Source organism: Poecilia formosa, unplaced genomic scaffold (genome assembly GCF_000485575.1).
Source record: "Poecilia formosa unplaced genomic scaffold, Poecilia_formosa-5.1.2 Scaffold213, whole genome shotgun sequence".
Taxonomy (NCBI): domain Eukaryota; kingdom Metazoa; phylum Chordata; class Actinopteri; order Cyprinodontiformes; family Poeciliidae; genus Poecilia; species Poecilia formosa.
In genome coordinates, this window is record NW_006800152.1 from 989967 (window position 1) to 1013277 (window position 23311).

At 38.2% G+C, this 23311-nt stretch overlaps 1 protein-coding gene across 4 annotated transcripts in view; it reads right to left on the minus strand.

Moving 5' to 3' along the window:
• Positions 1 to 132: 132 nt before the first annotated feature.
• Positions 133 to 23311, minus strand: part of fam49a (family with sequence similarity 49 member A) — a 32626-nt gene continuing 9447 nt past the window's right edge. Inside the window, exons 2-12 of one of the 4 annotated variants that reach the window (XM_016679512.1) lie at positions 13428 to 13480; positions 8695 to 8774; positions 6735 to 6856; positions 6009 to 6114; positions 5757 to 5893; positions 5590 to 5667; positions 5380 to 5496; positions 4119 to 4198; positions 3303 to 3429; positions 3144 to 3214; positions 133 to 2550 (exon numbers count right to left, since the gene is read on the minus strand). In XM_016679512.1, coding sequence (XP_016534998.1) covers positions 2487 to 2550; positions 3144 to 3214; positions 3303 to 3429; positions 4119 to 4198; positions 5380 to 5496; positions 5590 to 5667; positions 5757 to 5893; positions 6009 to 6114; positions 6735 to 6856; positions 8695 to 8767 — 975 coding nt within the window. In that variant the 5' untranslated portion in view covers positions 8768 to 8774; positions 13428 to 13480 and the 3' untranslated portion in view covers positions 133 to 2486. Of the gene's footprint in view, positions 2551 to 3143; positions 3215 to 3302; positions 3430 to 4118; positions 4199 to 5379; positions 5497 to 5589; positions 5668 to 5756; positions 5894 to 6008; positions 6115 to 6734; positions 6857 to 8694; positions 8786 to 9035; positions 9118 to 13427; positions 13481 to 23311 lie in introns of those variants that run through there. The other 3 variants (XM_007567794.2, XM_016679513.1, XM_007567793.2) reach the window with 3 other exon arrangements.

Here is a 23311-nt window from a genome sequence, read left to right on the forward strand (position 1 = left end):
GTAAACAGAAATAAGTATAAACTTTAAATAATGTATTTATTGCTGCTAGTAATTTGCTCCTTTCACCATTTTTTATTACAGGAGTTTTAATGATATAAAAATTTGCAATGTTGTGAATAAGAACAAAAAGCCTTTAAGAAATGTACCACCTTTATTATCCAATTCAAAACTCCCATCCAGTATGCAAGAACACAGCTGAAGCAACTTCCATAAACAGTGAGCAGAAATCTGAACAATATTGAACAATAACTGTCAGTTGAAGACAAAAACAAAAAGATTAATAATTAAAACAAAGTCTTTCATTCAGCAAGCAGCTGGGGCCGAAGAAGGTCCCTGACAGAAGACGTTGGCGGGTCTCTTCAGTCAGAAATGAGACTTATATGATACTGCAATCTCATTGCATCAAAAATATGGCTCGCACCCATGATTGGATGCATGTCGAAATACAACAAGATGTTAAAGAGATGTTAGTCTGAAGCGTTAATGTAGGGACAGGAGTGGCTGCGACTCATTTTAACCCTCCTGCAGTCTTAGGAGAGGGGGGTCAGTTAGGCCCCTGCGCGTGGTCCACACTGATCCCGCCTGCGCCTTTACGGGGTTTTTTTTGTGTGGTTTTGGAAACTGACAATCTGACGGGATAACCCATCCACTGTCCTGCCCGTGATATTTGCTCGGCGTCGTTCTAAGACCCCAGGAAGGTTAAGTATGGCTTTATGGATTCGGCACAATTGAAACAGGTTTTTCCATGCTTCACCATAACCTTTGTCAGCTTATTTAAGGCAATGCATGGCATCAAGGTGGCCCTCTGGCATTTCCATCGTGAGCTCCAGATTTACGTTGTGGTAAAATAAAAAGACAACAAAAGTTTTAAACGACTACCCTACACATTGATGTCCATTAATACATATTCTCTCTCTCCATCTTTCATTGGTCTTCAGAGTTTATAGTAAAAAAGAACCAAAGTTTAACAGTCACAGATTGTCCAACCTAGTTTGAGAGAAGTAAGGTAAGCACCCAAACACACACACACACACACACGCACACACACGCAGACACAACCAGGTGAGGCAGCCGGAGGATCTGCTCAGTGACGGCGGAACTGTTTCACTTCACCTCCATAGTTTGATTTATCAGAAAGGAGTAGCGCAATGTCAAAGGTCACATTTAAAATTAAATGTAAAAAGCAAAACAACAAAAAAACTGGGCACTTCAGAGAACAAGTGAGTTGTTTTTTTTTTGTCATTTAAAATTTCCAACAACAGGGTCAAAAATATCTCCTTTTTTTACTAATTATAATTTATTTAGAATTAAATATTTTTGGTCTTTCTGTTAAAAGAACGATTACCAGCAAAATATTGGCCCACATGGTAAAGATGTGTATAAATGCATCTTTTATTCAAGTAGCAACATCTTAAATTGAAAAACTGTGTTACACAATAATTGGCTGCAAGAATTTTTTCTGTGTAGGTCTTGAGGAGTTACACAAGTGTATCAAATTTCAGAAGCACTGGTCAAAGCATGGGTTGTAGCTGACTATTTTAATGCTCCTAGGGGGCGCTGTAGAGGTATTTTACCCAATTTTTTTTGCAAAAATTGGGTAGAGAATTAGTATCCATTGTGTTGAATTTGGTGCAGGTCAGGTGGTGGGTATATGTAGTTTATTATTTTCAAAATAAACTACACTAAGACTGAAATTTGTATTTGTAGTTTTGCCAGAGGGTAAATTAAAAATGATTGAACTTTCAAGTATTTCCAATGTAAGATCATGCTGCTGTGATAAAAGATGGATTTATTTTAAGCCTTTAAAGATTTTAACCGGTGGTGCCACTAAAAACGGGCAGCACAGTTACGATGAAATTTACCCAAAAACATGGCACAGCATGTAGCTTTTAAAATAAGCTAAAAACAAAAAACAAAAAAAAAAAACATTTGATAGGATCATTTATAATCACTTTCAACAACCCACCCTCCATCGATTCTTCATTCCAACAGAGATGAAGTCCGTTTGACTCCTGAGACTTTAATGCATTTCTCGGAAATCTCACACCGTGGTGCAAAGGTGAACTGGTGAACTGAAGCTGGATTTTCTAAAGTTGGTATCCCAAAAACAAATTTATTCTGCATCAGAATCTCATATTAAGTTCAACATTAAATTTCATTGTCAGCTGGGATTTTTATGCTGCCTTGCTCATGTGCAGCAGCTTTCAGAGATCATTTTTCACCATCCGGGAAGGCAAATGTTATCAACTTCTAAAAGCCTTTCACAGGATGCTTTTGAGTTTTTTTGTTTGTTTTTTTATGGTGGAAAAGTGGAAAGTAATCAAATCTGCAGGGCGAAAATAAACCGGAGTGTAGGATTTTTGCACAAGACACACAAGCATGAACAAACCTTTTTTTTTTTTTTAAATAATGTAAACATTTACATCTTGTCTGAGGTCAGCAGAATGATCCTCTTCATATCAATATTTATAAAAAGAAAAAAAATGTTACTGGAGCATCGACTGGATGTTTTTTGGAGTGGACTCATCGTTCAGGTGTTTGGTGGTGAATCTGAGGAGACAAAATGGACTTTAGATTAGAAAAAAATAACAATTCTATTAAAATTAGGAATCCACCGGTTCACTTTTTTTCCGCTTCTGATACAGATATTGATATCTGCAGTTTAGTTATCGTCCAAAACCGATCCATATATAGTTACAGAGAAATAGAGCTGAATTGACTAAAAACGCTTGGTTTTTTTTAAACGCAGATATAAATGTACTGAATTATACATTTATTTGATAACGCTGAACCAGTACAGCACAATTAAATACACCAATAGCTTCACAAGTTTGGTCATATGTGTAAATATAACTTCCATTTGTTCAGTCAGTGCAATTAGAAACATAAGAGCCAAGGTAAAATAAATAATAAAGAAACTGAAACTGACAAAAACAAACTGCAACAAACCTTCTTTCAAATAATTCAGAAAGTAAATAATAGAGCATGATGTTGCTCAAAGCACAAAGCATAGAATTAGACTGAATAGATTGGCCTATATGGATACCCAATCTAGATTTTCTTTCCAATATCAGAGCTGATACACATATTAATATGGGATCGGTGCGTCTCTAATTAAAACCTGCTTAATAAAAAGTACAAACTTGAGAGCATTCAAGAGTCCTTCGACGTTGTCGACCGGCTGGTCCTTCAGCACCTTTATGCAGCCTTTCATCTGGAGGAAATAAATCCGAGTGAAATCACATGGAATCAAAAGGCGACTTCGTCTTTACAGAACAGAAGCACAACAAATGTCTTCTTACATCTATCTTGGAGGACTTGGTGAAAGCACCATTTGGATGGACGTGGTCGTAAAGAATGATCACTCCCACCATCACCCTCATGCAAAACAAGAGTGTGTCCTTGCTGCTGAAGCGACTTGAATATTCCCTAAAAAAAAAAAAAATCATTCAAAAAGTTTATTTAAAATTCATTTTCTTAGAAAATTACTTAACAACAAAACACCAAACTGTGATTTGACAGATGTCCGGAAGACACTCAATTAAACCACAAAAGGTGAAGAAGTTGACTGTAACTCATGCAAAAGGATCCCTGAGCAACCAACCACTGACTCCACATACTGAACAGGACATGGACATAATGTTCACCAACTTGACAATTTTTGTCTTTAAAAATTGTTTTTTACCCATTATATGTCAATGTGAATTTCTGAGAAGCTGAATTTTGGTTTTCATTAGCAGTAAGCCAAAATCGGCACAATTGTCAGACATAGACACCTAAAAAATACCAGTCTGTTTGTAATCAATCAATAAAACTCATGAGCTTAATTTCTGGAGCTGAAATAAATGAACTTAACGGTATTGTGATTTCCAGTGATGTAATGCGCTGTTTTGTTTCACTTGTAAGGAAATTGTAAAACAGCAATAAGAGTGAAGTCTAAACATATTTCAACTTAAACATAAACACAATTTTACACCTTTCTTCATATGGTAACTGGCCATCTAATTTTATAATGAATGTAGACAAAAGGATTATTGCCAACTTAACCTTTAATCCTGTCGCTTTAACAAACAGATTAAGTGTGTGTGATAAGATTTGAACTTAGTGCAGAAACTCACGGCGTCTCCAGCATGACCTTACACACGCTGGCCATGGTGCTGAGGCAATCTGTCGTGTTCTCCAGTGGAAGAGTTTTGTTCTAGAAAAGTCAAAGAAAACAGACTTTGTTACTGATAATAATCAGTTTTTCACCCCTTAGTTTAATCTTGAGTTGATGAAATGAATAAAAATCAAAGTTCTGCACTATGTAGAAAATCATGTAGCTTCAAGATAAAAGTCCACAGATAAATGATTAAACCTCAGACAAAAATCAAAGCAGTATCAGTGGTGGTCACTGCAAAAATCTTGAAGGGTCGTTTCTACTCAATCCAAGTCATTCCAGTTAGATGTTGTAACTTTACTGTTAGCATCGTTGCATCACAGACATTATTTCCTGCGACTGCTTCTTTAAAGTCACTGCTTACGTCTTTCCCTTTGAGGTGTTGCTAAGACACACAGTGTACTCTCTAGAACTACAACTTCTGTTTAGAGCACTGGTCACTCTTGTTGAAAATCAATTAGCCATAAGTAGACTTTAGATATGTTTTTATTTAGGGCTGGGACTTTAACGTGTTATTTTTCAATTAATTCATTACATATATTTTAACACATGAAAATTTTTTAGAGAAATTAATCACATTTTAAAAATTCTTTAATAGACAAAATTTCCAAGCAGGAACTTTACATTCGTGCGCATTTTTTGTACACTGGTAAATTTGACACCCAAGCGACATCCGCTAGCGGCGGCATTGGACCACAATGCTGCTTCTCCTGGCCCACACAGGGTTCAGTTCTGCTTTAAAAAATATCTGATTGGACGCTGGTAGCAACTATTGTTAGCCTATCAGCTATTCAAACCTAAAGTAGCATCTCAATGCTAACCATGTTGTAGCAGGACATATGTCCCCAATTATAACGTTAGCATCCACAGTCCATATTTCTAAAGAATATCCATCAATGATCGGTGGTTCCTGATTGGGTATAATAAGCACTTTGTTACCATTGGTAACAAAGTGGTAACCATTATGGTTACCATTACCATAATGGTTACGTAAAAGATTAAAAACAATAAATATCTTTGTTTTTGGGCTCATGCGTCTATTCATTCAATAATTTAGAAGCAAAAAGTGTATTTGAGCTGAAAACGTTGCTTATTTTGTCGATACATGGCCCTAAAATGAACTATTACCATTCTACACCACTAGTTTTATTTCCCTTCCAGTCCCCCTGTACGTTTGACTAAAGGATAGTTAGATGATTATGTTGCAGCAGCGCTCTCACCTCCGACACAAAGTTTGTCGTCGCGGTGCTCAGTGTTTTCAGCATGGGTGTGGCCTCAGCGTAGAACAGAGACATCCTGTTGGCCATCTCATTGTTGACTTCATTTTCAATGTCCAACTATGGATGAAAACACACAACAATTAACGGGATGAAATGCTATTTTTTTGTGTGTGTGTGTGTGTTCAATGATCAAGAAAAAAGTCGTCTTACATTCATGTTGTTTATTCGGTTCCGACTGATGGTCCTCCTGTAGTAGCTGAAGTCGTTCTGGATGGCAGGAATCCTCATCTGTGTCAAGACATCCAAACAATCCTCGGTCAACACACACAGCGCTTTTATGTGAGGGTGGGAGTGTGTTGTCTGTGTGTGTAGTAGACCTTGAGCTCGTCAAAGCGCAGAGTGAAGTGGAGGATCTCAGCGAACTGTTTGGCCAGCGCCTGCTCCCTCTCCAGATGCTGAGTGGGAGTGAGGGGCGGGCAAGTCAGCGACTTCAGCAAACTCTTCAGAGCCTCTTCTGCAGAGCATAAGGCATTTCATAAGACTAAAGTATTTCTGTTTGGCTGTGAAATGACACGTTCACAGCATTGTGTGACTAAGTGCATGACAGTGTGGGGTCAGTGTGGGGTCACCTAGTCTGAGGGAGAAACTGTAGAACGTCTTGAGTTTGATGACCAGCGGGCAGACGGAGTTCCAGGCTCGCTCCTGCAGCGACATGTCATTGGGATTCTGGATCGCCTGGAGAGGCAGGAAGCAAAAAGTAAAAGTATTAGTCAGATCATTTGAAGCTGCAGTATGTAACTATTATAGAAAATATTTTTTATTACATATTTGTTAAGACTCTCTATGTCGTATATGAAACAGATAATCTGTGTAATAAAAAAGCTCCTCTGCCTTCTCCCAGTGCTAACTAGAAACAACCAGGTCTTAGCGCTGTCAATCACCACCCTCGTGGCACAACTCCAACCCCCCTCCGCTCCTCTCTCTCTCCATCTCTTGCTCTCTGCTATGCTGCCGTCGTGAATAATAAGGTTAGTTAGCATAGCCACTGATGATGATGGATAAACGACTTTCCTGTAAAGATAAGTTATTTCTCCTCCATTAGCACATTGAGAAGCGTGAACATGAGCATGATTGACATCACATAAGGTGTTTTCTTTATAACTTTGTGCTTTTAGTTTGTAAAGCAAACTCAACCGCCTTGCTATACAAATAAACTTGATTGATAAACTGTCACGACATGGTGACAGTTTTAACAAATATGTAAAACACATACTTTCTATAAAAGTTAAATACCGCATCTTTAATCCCATTTTGAAGCAAATCCTAAAGAGTGTGTGTGATGTGTGTTTTCTTACATCTCTGATCTCCTGCCCCGCCCCTTTGTAGCCCTGCAGCCCCGTCAGGATGCTCTCAGAGTCCTGCAGGACCGAGTTCAACTGGTTCCACACCTTACGCTCGCCTTCTGTCGGCTGTGCATCTACGACCAAATCAAAACTCCAGTCATTTATATTCCTTTACAATTAACTACTTCAGGCTGTACAGGATTTTATTCTTAGCTGAAGTAAATATCTCAGTTTATATCCACTTAATATCATATTAGCTTTAGGGATTTTATCATTAATTTCAACCATTTCTTTTAGATGGGGTTGGAAAAAAAACGGCAATAAAAACAAGAACTGGGTGCACAAGTCACATGAGTTAATAATCAATTATTAATGGCATATAAATTAAAATGAGTTTGACAATTTCCATTCAGATGACTAATCTCTTTTGAAGGGCAATTTTGTTTACAAAGACATCATAATCTATTTTATTTATGTGTTTGCTTGTAAATGTTTCTTTTTTTTAATTGTCATGTTTTATTTTGGATATTTAAAATATCTTCAACTCCCGACCTCAATAAGGGACAAGGGTGTACAGAAAATGGATGGATGGATGGAAAACATCTTCCAGTTCCAATGTGAAGTGTTCTTTACAAAAATTAAAGTTCCCACATCCATGCAGAATTATGCAACAATCTAATTGATCACATCAAAAAGTGAGATGTTTCTCAGCACATTCTGACAGGATATTAATCTAAATACAAGTAGGGGTGTCCCGATAAAACCTTTTCTTTTCCGATACTGATGCTGCAGCTTTGAGTACTGGCAGATTCTGACATTGACGATATGAGCATGTATCAGACATGATTTTACAACTCATTTTGTCATGTGGAATGTTAGAAGAGGCTTGATGAAGTCATATTACTTAAAGGGAGAACAATAATCAACAACAACAAGCATGAGGACAACTGACCTATTTATTACTAACTAAATGCTGGAGCGAAGTTCTTGTAGCTTAGATGTAGGCCAATATAATCCGATACTCGTTTTTTTGGCTTATATCAATATCAATATCGGATTGGGACAACCCTAAATATCACGATTATATCACCAGGTGAATGTATATATTTGAGTCTATACATAAAGCTTTGAACTCCATGTGGACATTAATTAAAACTTGTGCACCCGTTTCTTGTTTTTAAAACGCATTACCATGAAGACAATAAATAATAATAATAATAATAATAATAATGATGAATGTGAATCTTTCATTAAATCTGAATGCATGCAGGCAGTAACTGGTAACGAGCTTTAGATGGTTTGGGATTAGTGAGATAAGCTTGAAAATTAAAGGTCTACAAAACTAGCATGTAGGCTAATATCAGCTACTTACATGTATAATAGTATAATGTGTGCATGAATCTCCTGGAGCAGCTCTATATATAGAAAATCCCTGACATTAACACTGTGTCTCGGGTCTGTTTTGCATTTCAAAAACGTTCTACTCCCATCATTTCCTCTCTGCTGAATAAACAAAGCCTGAGGTTGACTGCAGTGGGAGAACAGCTGAAATGCCATTGTGGAGGTGTAGTGTAAGTTTCTTCTTCTTCTGTGGGAGGTCTCAGCAGAAGGCCGAAGCCAAAATCCACCAGTCTATATTAGATTTATCCTAGTTACTGCCTCGGATCACAGAGGAACTGACACTTATGCAAATGTGTACACTAATTGCAGAAACGAACAAAATGCATACAGAGAACTTAGCGAAAGCAAGACGGCACAGGTCAAAAAGGTCAGGCTCCTTCTTTCACAAAAAGATGAATGAAAGATAACAGAGGAGACATTAGAAATTCAAAGAGACAATTGAGACGTTGAATAGGCTGACCCCTGACCAGGCACACTAAAGGAAAGATGTTCAGGGGGAAAAAAAAATTAAAAGAAGGGAGGTAGGCATGTTGGGAGTTTAGAAAAGGGACAGGAATAAAGTCGTGCTCACTTTCAAAGTCAAGGAAAAAGTTTGGTCCCTGTTCAAGCTCTGTGCAAGTGAGCACTTTTAACAGATTCCCCATTTGGTTTCTGCAAGACATGGAGAGGAAAAACACAGGGAAAGGAAGAAAAGGAGTTCATGTTAAAAAAAAAAAAGAGTCATAAACAGAGCAGGAGGTCATAGCTGTGCCGAGAAAGGAGGAAGAAGTGCAGAAGCAGAGAGTGAAACGAAATTATTATTTTTTTGTTTTGTTTTGTCTTGCGCAGAAATCAGCTGACAGAAAAGAGACAGGAGTAGGTTAGGCTTCACCCCCCTCCACACACGGCGTCCAACTCAGACCGCAGACTTACTTTCAAAGTCCAGGAAAAAGTGTGGATAGTTCTCTATTTCTCTTGTAAGGACTTTTAGCAGGTTACCCATTCCAGCAAACCTGATGGTCAAAATAAATGGGTTAAAAATATATATATGTATATATTTTTATACACACACACACACACACACACACACACACACAAGTCAACAATAAGACAGTCTATGTTTACATACAACACATTCACTGGCATAAAATGGTAACCACCCAGAGTCAGAGATGAGATTTATTTAACTGAGTTACTATTCTGGCTGCCAGTGTCTATTAGTTAAGGAGTTCCTCAGGGAGTCATGTTTGGACCGCTATTCTTCAGGCAGTCCGCTGAGTCACATCATTGATGAATACTTCTCATTTCATTGTTGTGCAGATGATATGCAGAGTTTTATGTCCTGTTGACCATTCATCTGAACTGCCAAGAAATATATTTTGAAAGATGGCTTTCTTATTTTCTATTAAACGACAAAGTTCTTGGTTGAATGATACATCCAACTCTATTTTTTGTCACCTTTCAGTTTTTTTGGTGTCACTTTTTTGTTGCTCGTTATACATTTGTTGCTGCACACATTATTTCTGTCTTTCATAGCTAAACTGAATATTTTGTGTCCATTTGTTATTATTTTACAGTTTATTGGTTAACCCCTGGTTGCAACAAATGTGCTTTATAAATACAGTTCGTTTTATTAAAGAATAAGCTCCATATAGTAGTTTGAACTTCATTTTTCCCCACTTTTTCTGAGATCCTTTCATGTTCTGCATTTTGGCAGACCCATTTGTTGCCAAATGGTTACTTTTCTATTTTTTTCTTCACCAACTGCTTCATCTTTGATTTTAATCTCATTTCATACAAACACAAGTAGCCTCCTGTTTGTTGTACATGTGAGTTTGAATCGGTTTCCAGACCGATTAAGAGGTTTGGAGAGCTAAATGTACCCCAAAAACCCTCTGAGCATCTGAACCAGCCTCTCCACTGTTTTGAATTTTGTGTCTGTGGCTTAACACCGGGGTGGAGCCCTAAATTACAGCTGTGCACTCTGAAGCTTTTACTGGAGGCAAAAAGCAGCAGGTAGGTACTAATTTCCAGGCAAAAGTCCCCAACAGTGGAGGGTGGTCATAAACTCTGTAATCACAGCAGGTTTTTAAACGTACAGTAGCCCAACAAGAGGGTGAGCATTACCGTTAGGACTTTGACGTCACACTGGTGCTGGAATTGTAACTAAAAACAAACAAAAAATGATTTTTAAGAAGGAATTTTAAGGTCGGATGTCCAAAGCTGGCGCTCTGTGTAAAGGAGCCGAAAGACACCAACATCTTTCTCACACACAAAGTTCGAACTTTCGTGGTTCATGGTGGAGTGGCAACAAAAGACACACTGTGCTGCGGTGTGCACATGATAATCACACAGCACAGCCTCCAGCAAGCTGTCGACTATTTTTCCGCCGAGGATTCATCCCTCCTAACCCCCCCGCCTCCAAGCCCATCCTCATCAGAAACTCTTCAGCCTTCATTGTAACAGCCTGCACAGTTTTCCCTACAGGACCTGCTTTGATGGTTTTGAATATAAATATGTTCAGATTTGAACCGATTAATAACTTTTATGCAGATGTATTCCAGTCTCAGTCACGACAAGTCACCACAAGGGGGCAGTGTCGGTTCGTTTACATATTCAAGCAGCGAAGATAAAAGCTGGGCTATAAGGGTATCATGTATGTACATGTGCTTTATGAGCCTGATTTTTCTCCGGGCAGAGCTTAACCTGCAGCTACAAGTTCTTCCACACACACTCACTCACTACACCTCCTCCAGTTCTCATAAATCACAAAAAGTGAAAGTAACATCAGAGATAAAGATCGCATGGCCTCTCCGCAGATAAATACGAGTTCTGGTGGAACATGTGATCAAACAAGCGTTTGTTTTCAGCTACATTTAGATGCTTATAGAACATACTCTAAGAGTTTTTTCACTGATGGGTCTATTAGAAAGGAAAAATTACTATTACTGTGGATATTTTTCTGTATAATCATAACTGTTTATCATAAACTGAAGGAGTTGACTTCATTTCTGTTTCATTCATGCATCAAGAGTCTGTTGCCATAACAACAACCTCACAACAGAAACGTCTCGCTGCATAATTTAAAGAAGTAGCACTAAAGCAGTTAGCTGGTTGGACTGTAGAAATACATATTTGTATATTTCAGTGAAATCTGCTCATAAATGTTCATATGTGATAGTTCCAGTCAGAGGTTTACTGTATATACAGTCATCACTGGCAGTGAAGTAATTAACTCTGCCTTTAAACTGCTCTTCCTGGGTCAAATGATTAATCTGTTGTTCAAGTTGTACATTGACCCCAAAAGCTTCTGACGCTCCTCTAGACAGAACGAGCAGAATTCCTTTAAATTGTTCAGTTTTCATTCAGCCCATCTCAGGGCGAGTAAGAAACATCATCTACAGCTATCCAGATGTAAATCTGGGGGTGGCAGCATGATGCTGTAGGGCTGTTTCACTGCCCCACAGCATCATGGGGCAGGGAACAATGATGAAATAATTAAGATGAAACATTTTCAACTGAAATATGGACATTACTGGGTGTTTTAAAAGGGACAATAATATCAAAAACACACCAACCAAGGTTTTGGTTTGGGTACAGCAGGTGGATATTAGGACTAGTTCTAAGAGCAACGTCAGCTAAAAATGTTTTTATTAAAGTTAAAAGACAAATCTGCTTCAGAAAACAAAAATCAGTTTGTTTGTTTTTTGCAACATGCTGATCAATAGTGGGATGTATGCTCATAGTTAAACCAAGAAAGACAGAGAAAGAAAAACAAAGAGACAAAATAAGACAGACAGAAAGAGACAGAATGAAAAAACCTGCGGGAGTTTTAATGTATCTGAATGCCTACATGCCATGTTGCCTGTTTAATTATTTGAAAGAAAAATTTTTCATGAAAAAACTGCTCAACAGCAGAAGTGCGCAGAAACCTGAAAATGAACTTAAAGTATTTGTGTAAATCCAAGGTTTCAGAACAAATGCACATTAAACCCGGCTGTCTTCAGTCTCCGAGAAAAAGTAGCACTCAGGAACAAACTGTGGCAAAACAAATGCAGGCTGAATATCCGCTGAGCTTCACAGAAACACAAAACACTTTGTTACGTGAAACGTTCTCCTCTCCAGGCAGCGGCCCTAATACCACAGGGCAGGAAAAACACTCAGGGAATTTTTCTAGTGTAGCCAGTTCCTCTTTCACAACCATTCATCTGCATCGCCTGGATTGAAAGTGGAAACTTTGACTTTCCTCTTTTCCAGAGTGTCTACCATTAAGTCGGCTTAATTAAAGGGACAATTCACAAAAATACGGAAAGAGTTTGTGAAACAACTGAAAACTAAAAAAGTATTTCAATGTACAAAATGTCATAGCTTAAGAACATATCTTTAAAAAATTCCAGCACTAGACAGATACGATCAAGTCGAAAGTATTCTCGTCACTGCAAAGTTAGATTTTAATTTATTTTTGTTCAACCGAGAAGTTTGTTCATTTTAAGAGATAATGTAGGACAAAAGAGTATCAGCTATGGATATAATGAAAAACAAAAACATTTCACAATAAAAGGCATGTTCAATAATCAATGGGAAAAAACATTGGAGGCCTCTTTGCCATCACCCTAATATTTAGCTTCCTTCACAAATGGAACAAAATCTCTTCCATTCAGAAAAGGCATGATAGTTTAAAACAAACAAGTATTTAAACCTAAATTTGCAGGGGGTATGTACAGTTTTGGGCTATCCTGGATGAACTGTAGTGATGGAAACTTAAAGAACATCATCAGCATTTCTGCTGCAGCATGTGAAGCTATCTTAAGGCTTTTCCCAATCATTTTTAGAAGCAATTTTATGCCCTGTACCCTGGGACTAATAATCCTCCAAATTAAAATGTTCTTAGAAGATCATTAGGCTTATTTGAAAAAAATAAATAAAAAATAGTTTTACAAATTACATTTTTACAGCAATGCCTTCACATCCCACATGCTCATTTCAGTGCACTTGTCATTTTTTAAAATTCATTTTGGACCCAGACACATTTGGATACCCGACATAAAAAGTCTAATATTTTGCAGTACATTTTAGAAGAAAACTGGAATTTCTCTTTAAAAATGGACTCTCTTCTGTGTTTTCTTGGGAAAAAAAAAAAAAGAAAAAGAGTCGGAGCTTAATGCTAGAAGGGCAGCCTAATCCCGGCTATAATCAAGTAAACTGCAGTGTTGTTAGCAAGCTGATGGGCCTTAGCGGGGGGATTAGATCATGATCCAAATCAAACAAGCTGGTTAAAAATTTCTCTTCTTTTTGGATGTGGAGGAGTCTGTGTGTTAGTCATACCTTCTCCAGTGGAGGACCTCAGGTTGTTGTCTAGATCATTCGTTTCCCGTTCCCTAAAAAAAAAAGAAAAAAAAGAAAAAAAAAAGAAGAAGACATAAGTTCAAACAATATTTCCTGCATGAACATGTTCAGACTGGAAATACAAAAAGAAAAAAGAAAAAAGAAAAAAAGAAAGAAAACTGCAACATGAGCTGTTCATCGTTATGAACTATCCAATTACCTTTCTCTTCTCTACTAGCAAGCACTCGACAAACAATACAGAGATAAAAACTCAGAACTGAATTATTCAGTGGTGAAACCTACACTCCTGTGTGTCATGTGGAAGAAGAGTTAAGACTGCTGTGTGTTTATCGGAGTATTAAATAACCTGAGACAAACTGTGGCTGCTGCTGGTCACCATGATTGGCCGTAACTCCATCCAGACTCAGAGGAGGGGATAAACAAACAGATGACAGGCTCATCATTCAACACATCGGTCGAAACATGACTGCAGGCGAGTCTATACGTACAGACTCCCTGAAATGCAAGCAGGTCTAAATTAAGGAGGCAGAACAAACAAAAATATCAACAATAAAGCTGTTAAGGATAGTTGACAACATTATATTACAGGGTTGTGGCTTGGAATGCTGTTTTATAGACCCATGTGCTGTAATTCATTGTTGGTTACAACTCTGACAAAGAATTGCAACTTGTAAGCGTTAAATGTTATCTAGCTGTTTTAGATATACTACGCCATACGGTGATTAGAATATATTTCTTATTATTATTAGCATGGCTGAAACGTGTTGTCTTCATGGGAGAAGTAACGTGGTCAAACTGTAACAAGACAATAGATTAAAAATGAAGAAATGCCAGTGAGAGTAGATTTATACAACACATTAGCATTTTCTCATTAGCTCTCCACAATAAACATGATAACCATGAGTGCTTGAGATTAATTAAACTCAAGGTTTTTACCAACATCTCTGGCAAACAAAGAGCACAGCTGGTGAATACATGACAAAAGCAGCCATTAATTTATCGCCATGTGCAAGCTTCAGGCTATTTACACTGTTGATATCAGGAAAAGCTATCAACAACTGGTGGGCACTGCTAGCTAAAAAGTTAGCTGCGATAACCCTAATGAGCGAATCACAAACATTAGTTCCGCTAACAGTAACGCAGTACACCATCACGGTTATTTAGCAGGAGCTAATGCTAAGGCCCTAGCTTCAATCCAAATGATATCTGCCCATTAAGGACTACAACCCTCAAGCATCGATTTAGTTTTGGCATAATTTACATGTTGTGTATGTTTTTTGTTTGAAATACAATCATGGGGGATGGGAGTGGACCCGAGAAGAGGAAACGGAACTGCTGTGTAAATGATCTCCAGCCACTTCAAAATAAGAGCACTGATATAAACATTGAACTACTTGAAGAACTCTTAATAGGTGATGATCAAAACATTAAGACAGATGGTGAACCTTATTTACCTAAAAGTTTATAAAACAGTCAAGTAAATTAACACTTTATAATTTATGGGGGAAATTAATTTAGAGGAAGCTAAGTATGCTAAATATTTTCAAAGTTAGCAAAAGCGCGAAAGGAAAAGGTGCTATTTGTGTTTTAGGGAAGTGTGCTCATCACTGGTCCAAATTCCCGAAAACTGGAAAATACAATGACTTCATGAGAATGAAAGCAAACTGAACCAGAACAGGCCATTTCAAGTTAAAATACCAGTAATAAATGTATTTAAATTTATTGTAAACAACCATAAAGTCATAAATGGTTTGCTCAAAGATTACTGTAGTCGAGAGTGTATTTAATCTTCTATAGGGTGAATCAATGGATGGTGAAGACCTTTTATGGTTAACGTGTTAACTTCCTGTGGTCTGTCACAGGAGTAACTTTCACCACATTATTCCATGTCTAGGCAAATGCACATAATGTCACACTTTTTGTGTTCCCTCTGGAGGTTTCCAACATTTTTCCAAAACACCATGTGGATGGCACAGACTGACGAGAGCAGCACCAACAGCTCCAAACATACATCCAGCTTCCTTCCTGCTTTCCTCCTACCCAACCCTCTTCATCTTTTTTTTTCTGTCCTCCACTCAAAGTAAAAATCTTTCTCGTTTTTCCAGCCAAACAGGTGTCACCATTCCAGACTTCAGAGCACTCAGAATGGTCATTCATCATAACCAAGCAGCGCACATCACGTCCAATGAAAAAATAGAAATTCCCGTCCTGCCATGAGCCAGTTGCTCATCTATCCAACTTTTCACTGCAGCCAGGTAGTTATCGCAGCAAGTGAGCCATTCAGTGAAACAATAGCACATTGAGGCGTGCAGCCGGCGTAAGAGCCAGTCGGTTGGGCATATTAAGTCAGTAAATCTGACAATCATCCCAGCATGTAGTGGAGCCAGTCAGCGCAGAGGGAGAAGCGTGCAGACATCGAAAAAATAAACATGTTTTTCAGGAAATGACATTCGATGGCTACGGTGGAATTTTCCTTCCCCCCCCCCAAAAAAAAAAAAAAAAAAAAAAAAAAAAAAAAAAAAACACATGGTGGTAACAGTCACAAAACAATGCAATTATTTCTATTTTGGAATTAACATTTAGTGCATTCAATAAATCAATTGATCAGTAACATCCTTCTGATGGCTGGCTGATTGGTATGTGCAGAACCAAATTAAATCTCTTCATCTACCTTGAAGGATTCCTGAATGTTGGATTTTTATCAAATCTCAGTCACATTGTTTGAACTCGTCATGCAGAGAAGACACTGCATCTTAGCACCTAAAAGCTTAAAACAACAGATTTCTATTAATTCATGTTGTCACGATCATCTTGAACCAACAAAGAAATACAGCACTCTGAGTATCTGCTCTGACTCATTTACCAGTTTACAGACAAAACCGGTGGTTTGATGCATGCAGGCATTTAAATTCAAATCAATTGTACTTGAATCTCTGTCTGAACCACATGTGTCACATTTCCCTCTACGGTTGTGTCTACAAATGGTGACATCAGCTACGGTAAGAGGAGCCACACAAATATGAAAAAGTGGGACAGCAGTGAACAGAGGACACACCTACAGTGAAATGTGAAGATGTGTCATAATGACAGCTGCCATCTGGTTGCTGGTAAGACAAGGAGGCCACTATAGAAACTGGGTAGAGACTTTATGGGTGTGATCAGGATAATTAGGAAAATGAAAGCAAAAGTTTACTGAATAAAATAAAAATAAAAAAAATAAAAAGTTAGGAACAGCCAACAAAGTTAGGTGTATCCAAGAAACTAGATGCTCGCATGCAAATGCATTTAGTTAATGTTCTGCTTTAATAATCAACAAATACAGTTTACAGTAGAAAACAGAAGACTCTCTCAGGTCATGGAGCTTTAAAACAAACATTCATGAGTCTTTTACCTGAGCTGAGCTTCTTAACACATTTTTCTGAAGCTGCAGCAACCAGTAAAGTCTTTGTTTTGCTGCTCCTTCACTGGTAATATCAGCATAAATAGTGAAAAACATGCTTTAGATTGTCAGAGAAAACTCAGGTGGGAAAGATTGCTTCCAAAAAATGACAAAATAACAAATTCATAACAGGAAAATTGTGAGACCGGATGAAAATATCTCCTTGTTTTGGCAGATTCTGAACATTTTCCAATCCTTCACAGTCTACTATTGTCATACTTCCCAGCCATAAATATCCTATGGAAATAACTAATGTTTCATCTGTTATCTCCTGTGGCTTTAGGAAAGATGGATTGACTTTTTAAAAAAAAGGAAAATTAACACCCTGTCTTGAAAAGAAAAAAAAATTCTTCTGGGCTTCAACAATAAAGGTCTTTTGCATTTAATCAACTTATTCAGCTCTCCTAAGGAGGACCAGACTGTGACCCACTTTCACTAAAACAAACCTATTGTTTTCTTTCGTTAATGCTCCATTTAAATTCCTACAATAGGAAAGCGCCTAAACTCCACCAGCTACCTTACAACACTCTACAAGAGTAAAATGATCAAGTCTTATACATCTCTGAGTTAATAATGTGGAGAATTAAATGACTTTCAACTTACATTGTTAATTTAATTTACATAGCCACGAAAATTTACATTCTAATTATTGAGAAAGGGGCAGGTTTTTCTTCTTCCGGCTCCCTTTTCACTCTTTTATTAACAGGTGTTGTAAGAGCATGTACTTGTGAATTAATGATGAAATAAGTTAAATTGAGTGAACAAACTGATCAATTGATTTATTGAATGAAGTTCAGGGAGTTTCAAAGAAGTGATAATCTTGTGGTAAACATATTTCCTTGAATAGAGAGCCAAGGAAATAGTCGCTCAATCACAATCAAAAGAATAGAGGAGGATTAAGAGAAAATTGCTTGCAGTCTTACAGATTGTGCTTAGATCCAAATACGTTGTTTTCCCCTCTTTGTAACTTGCAACAGGAACCCTGGATGGTGACACAGCTGCTGATGTTCGCAAGATTGAGCCACAAATCGATTATTTTCCATGGATGAGCATCATGTCAACCACTTGGAAAGGCGCATTTCCAGCAGGACTCCCAGTCACGCAACAACAGCTGGTGTGCTACTGTGGGAAGCAGCAAAGAGCAAGCTAGCATCCCAGATTAGCTGCAGTACGTACAGAAACAAGAGCACAAACGTATTTAGGAAAGATGGAGGAAATGGGTGGTTGAGGGTGGGTGGAGGAGACACATTTGGCTGCCGACACCCTTGAAGAGTTCAAACATGGGTTAACCTTTAAAGAGCACTGAACGGGTCAGGAAGCAGCAACCCCAGTGTAGTAAATAAACGTGTCTGACGCATCACTATTCCTTTCTGCCTGGCAACGGCGAATGGATGGATGATGGATTCATAACAGCTCAGTGAGCTGTGAGTGGAGGGGTAAACAAGGACAAATCTGATCATATTTGACTTCATTCATTTGGTTTAAAAAAAACCTAGCACTATGTTTTTAAAAAAATGATAATGGAGTGAAACAGGAAACCTGTAAGCCTACTCCCTTGAATAAAAAAACCTCATGAACTGTAATGTGTGAGAGCCACATTTAAGTTCCTTTGTTCTCACACCAGCTCAGCACAGCTTCCTGTGTGTAAAGTGCACTTTTACTGCACTATTATCAGGATATTTTTAATGATTTACTTCCGCTTTACAAAAACACCTATCTCTGTTTGCTGGGGTTTAGTTAATTACGATTCTAACATAACAAACTAAATGATTAAAACTCTCAAAATAAAAATAGCTCAGGCGCTTACCAGGAAGTTATGGATGCACAGCTCAGAACCAGCTGAACTTGATCTGCAGTTTGAGGAATCTGGTTCAGCCGATGACCAATTGAAAGTGTTTATGACTCTTTGACATGTAATGAAGTGAAACGATGCTGTTTTGTAAAACAATGGTGTACATAACTCAAATCTTTAACTGTCCAAAGACAGCTGTTTGCTTTGGATTTTACTTTCATTTGGTTATGTATTTTCTGACATACCCATTTTTTCCCCCTTAGATCCAAATTTAGACAATTTGTTTAATACAACATAGCATGAACCAACAACACACTTTTCTGTCCTTGATGCTGACACTACCACACACATACTGGTAACCAAGGTGCTAAAGGTCACAAAAGCCCCTTGCTTTATCGGATAATGTCTGGTTTAGGTCTAGCCAATTTGGGCGTCTCCAATGGCAGTTTGTTCCTCTAAATGGGCATGAATATGGGCAGGAATGGTAATAGGAATGTGGGAACGTGAGTGAGCGGGAGCTGTGGTCGATGCTCCGAAGGTGTCATTTTGTGTGTATACCATTGCAGTTTCTCTGAAATCTCTCAGTACATTTGTTTGTTGAAGGTTGCCCCACTCAGTCTTCCGTGAGTAACGCTTTTGTTCCTACAGTGACGTAAAGCCATGGGCTGGTCAACGAATGCAGTCTGCTGCCAATTAAACCACTTAGGCAAAACACCTGGCGAAGTCTGGCTTACAGCACCCTGAGGTGGTTCCAAACAGGGAGGAACCATGGACCTCCAAATGTAGATGAATCCAGCCATGGCTGACTGGCGAAGACTTGGTTAAAGCTACGCCTGTGAAAAAGGGGCTTAAGAGGCATGGGAACATTGTGCTGACAGTAATATCCAAGCCGCCATTGTTTTTGTATCATTTAGCTGTAAGACAATCCAATGTCTTAAACATTCTAAACCTTTCATGTCCAAAGGTTGTAGATAAAGTAGTTTACATTCCTGTCCTGAAAGTAGAAACATACACAGTTGAGAGAAGATATTGTCCAAGCACCAACAAATGCTGAAACAAGAAGTGGAATTGGACTATTTTCAAGCCTTTGGACTTCAAGATAATTTTAATAAAACTAAACTTTTACTAATAATACGTAATGCTGGACTGAAGGCGATCTGGAAGCAACACTTTGGATGACAAAAGAAGGTGGTTCCTGAGCTGAGTGGGGGAGCAGGTGTGAAGTGGGGCAGTTGATTAGAATTTCTACAATAATCAACATAGCTGCGGTCACTTACTGGGCTTTTAAGTACCACAGTATCCTTAAAGTATTTGTTTCTGTATTCAGTGTTATAAGAATAAGAGTGTGTTATAAGAATAACACACTTTCTGGTTATATGTGTTATTAAAAATGTTATAAAATAAAATTATACTGATTTTCTGCAATTAAATTATAGCGAACTCCAAAAACAAGCTTTACTATAAGGGTAAATCTAACACTCTCAGCAGGTCAATATGTGTTTGGGATCAGTACAAGTGAAACAACTTCATATATAACAACAGAGCTGAAAGACACACTACTTTATAACTAAAGAACAGCCGAAGTCCAAAGTGAACAAAATACCGTAGAAGCACATTTCAGAATTTGTCCAAGAACTAAACATGATTATTAAACTTCAGTGCTTAAGTGTAGTTATTGCTCATTAAAATCTTTAGAGCTATTAATCACCAATTTGAAGTTGGAACAGTGAGCGTTCAAAACACAGAAAACGGTACAAATTTTCCACAAGGTGGACCAACCTCTGACCTGGAAAGCAAAAGAGAGGGGAGGTCTGGCGTCCATGCTGTTATTGTGTAACTCAACCTAACAGAAAGAACCAATAAGAAGCAACAAGATGCAGGCGGACATGACATGAGTGACCATCCACTTCTTTTTCTAGTTCAGGACAGACAAAGAGGTATTTTCACGCTAGTTATTCTAACTCTGTGGTTTCCAATTTATTGTCACATTAAACTCTACCAATGACAACAATGTCCAAACTTCTATCACCATGTATGGCACATCCATGTCCACAAGAACTAAATGACTACTGACTATTTTACAACAAATATAAATTATTACTTAAATCTAAATTATAAAAAGGAGAACATAGATGAAAAATAATTTAACAAATAGCCAAAATTCTAAATGAAAATGATTTGAAGAAAAAAAAAAAGATAAACATTGAATATTAATTAATAAAAAAAACTCTTCAAAACATTGAAAAGAGGAAAACTGACATGATTTATTGATCTTTTTTATTTTGCCTGTAGCCTGGTATTTATCTGAATGATACCTTTATATTTACCACATAACTAATGTCATCTGTGACACACATCTCATTTTTAAGATATAACCACTGGATCATCAAGACTCTAAATCTGATTGTTATATTTCTGATAAATCCCTGAGACAGAAGAAGCTAGACAGAAGGACAATTTCAGGATTGCTAATGTTAAAAAGAAAAATAACCCAATTTAAGAGAAGCAGGTGAGGACATTTTCAAACAGCTTAAAAAACAAGATTATATGGCCCATTTGTGAATTCAAGGTCAAGGCATCAGCTGGTTCTTATTGCCTCAAAGCACTGACAGCAATTTGAAGATTTATGTATTTTTAAAGAGCAGTCTGGTAAAAGGGCTAGCATTAGTGTCACCATGAAATTACAAGATCTGTCTTGTTCTGTTCAGTTGAATGCAATTCATTTTTGTTGGTTATGCCAAGTTTGTTTAAAAGTTTAACTTTACATCAAAATGTTTCTACACCTTAAAGGCCCTATAATCAGATGAAAATGTTTTATCCCGCTCTATGAAGAATAGAGTAAGACCACACTCCCCCCTCACCAACCTACTGCTGCACTCAGACAACCTCTGACTGACTTCTCCCCTGCTTACAAGCAAGACAAGGTTAGTGCGTCAATCTTATTAAGGTCATAGTGTTTTAAAATTACACTAGCTACGAGCTGTGTGTTTAAAAGCAGTTGACTGCACACAAAAGTCAATTCAACGGCTAATTAATAATATTCACTTGATTCAAACTAGCAAAGATCAGTATCGGTATTGACCAAATGATTTGTGCCATCTTTAGATTATAACTATGCAATGCTACAGCCAGTTAATGGGTAATGCACATGGAGACAGAAAATATATATACATAATTGTGTGTGTGATTTGAGAGTGTTGTAATGTTTTTAGGTGCTCACCTAGTGATTTTTGACTCTATCAATTCAAACCACTGTATACCTGTGGTAAACCAAAATCAACACCAACGACCAAAATAACTTCTGTTTGGAAGTAGCTTGGAAAATGTCTGGGAAGCACAAACTGGCTGTTTAAAAAGAGTCTGTGTGACTGAAAGAAGATCAGCCAAAGATATTAGAATCTAGAGCTCCATATGCTACCGTGGTCATTTATGGCAAACACACCCAAAAATGGTAGCACAGCCATCCCTAGTCTCAGTGCAATTACAGACACAAACTAGAAGTTCTGACCCCTGAACAGGTTGATTTAACATTTAGGGTATTTTCACACCTGATACAAAGACCTACAGGGTTTCTCCCTGAAAACCTGCTAAGCAGTGCTGGGATAGTCCATGGTCCACAGTGAAAAATGTTACAAGTTTCAAAAAATTGGATTTGCATGAGCAGGCATCAAATTTTTGGAAATGATAGTATGCGAGGCCGACCGTCAGGTGCAGGGATGGTGTAATTCCATGCGTCAAATCTATCTTTACTGTCACTGTCACTAATATACAAAAAAAACCCATTTAAATTTAACAAACAACACTAAGCCTGGTGGGGGACCAGGCTTTTAACACCCTGGGGAAAACCCTGAGAGCTAGGTTTTTAGGCAGACCATCGTTTGCTTTTTTTTTGGTCTGCCTCAGAGTTTGATTACACGTTCACACTTCACCAAACAAACCGGACTTACTAGACAAACGGACTGAAGTTTGATTAAAGTGGACTAAATTAGAGCTGGTGTGATTGCACACTAAATTTGAGCATGTGCAGTATGTACTAAAAGCTACTTGGCAACCGGGCACATGCAACAGCCCAGACATTACACAGAAACAGGCAAACTGACGTTAGCACTCTTGCATCCATTTTTTAAAATCCCTCTGCTGTTTTGACTGGCTGCCCAAGTGGCCTTTTGAATTGGGTTAGGCGAGCTGCGTATCCTTCAGGCTCTCTTGCCGGAGCAAATGTGACAGCAGGGCGTGCTAGGAGGGGAGGGGGCCACTGTCTGAGCTCAGCTTGTGGGGAGGTTGGCTGAGTTTTGCCCTAATATGGACACAGGCCAGGGGGGTGAGAGGGTGGGTGGATTTAGGGCAGACTGGGTGGAGAAGGGGAAACCTGCCCAGTGCCACCACAATGGCAGTCTTGCTTCCCGCTGTTGTTTCTCTGATACTTTTAATCCCACCTCATACAGAGTGCGGTCCAACAACCGCGGTACAAACACTCGATCCACCCTGGAGAACTCTTTGGGAGTCAGTGCCGAGTCGTGTGTCAGTTCATTTCTGTTGTTGCTCTCAGACAAGCCCCCGCTCAGAAACAATGCAGCACACAGCTCCCTCTCTCTCACTCACACACACACACACACACACACACACACACAC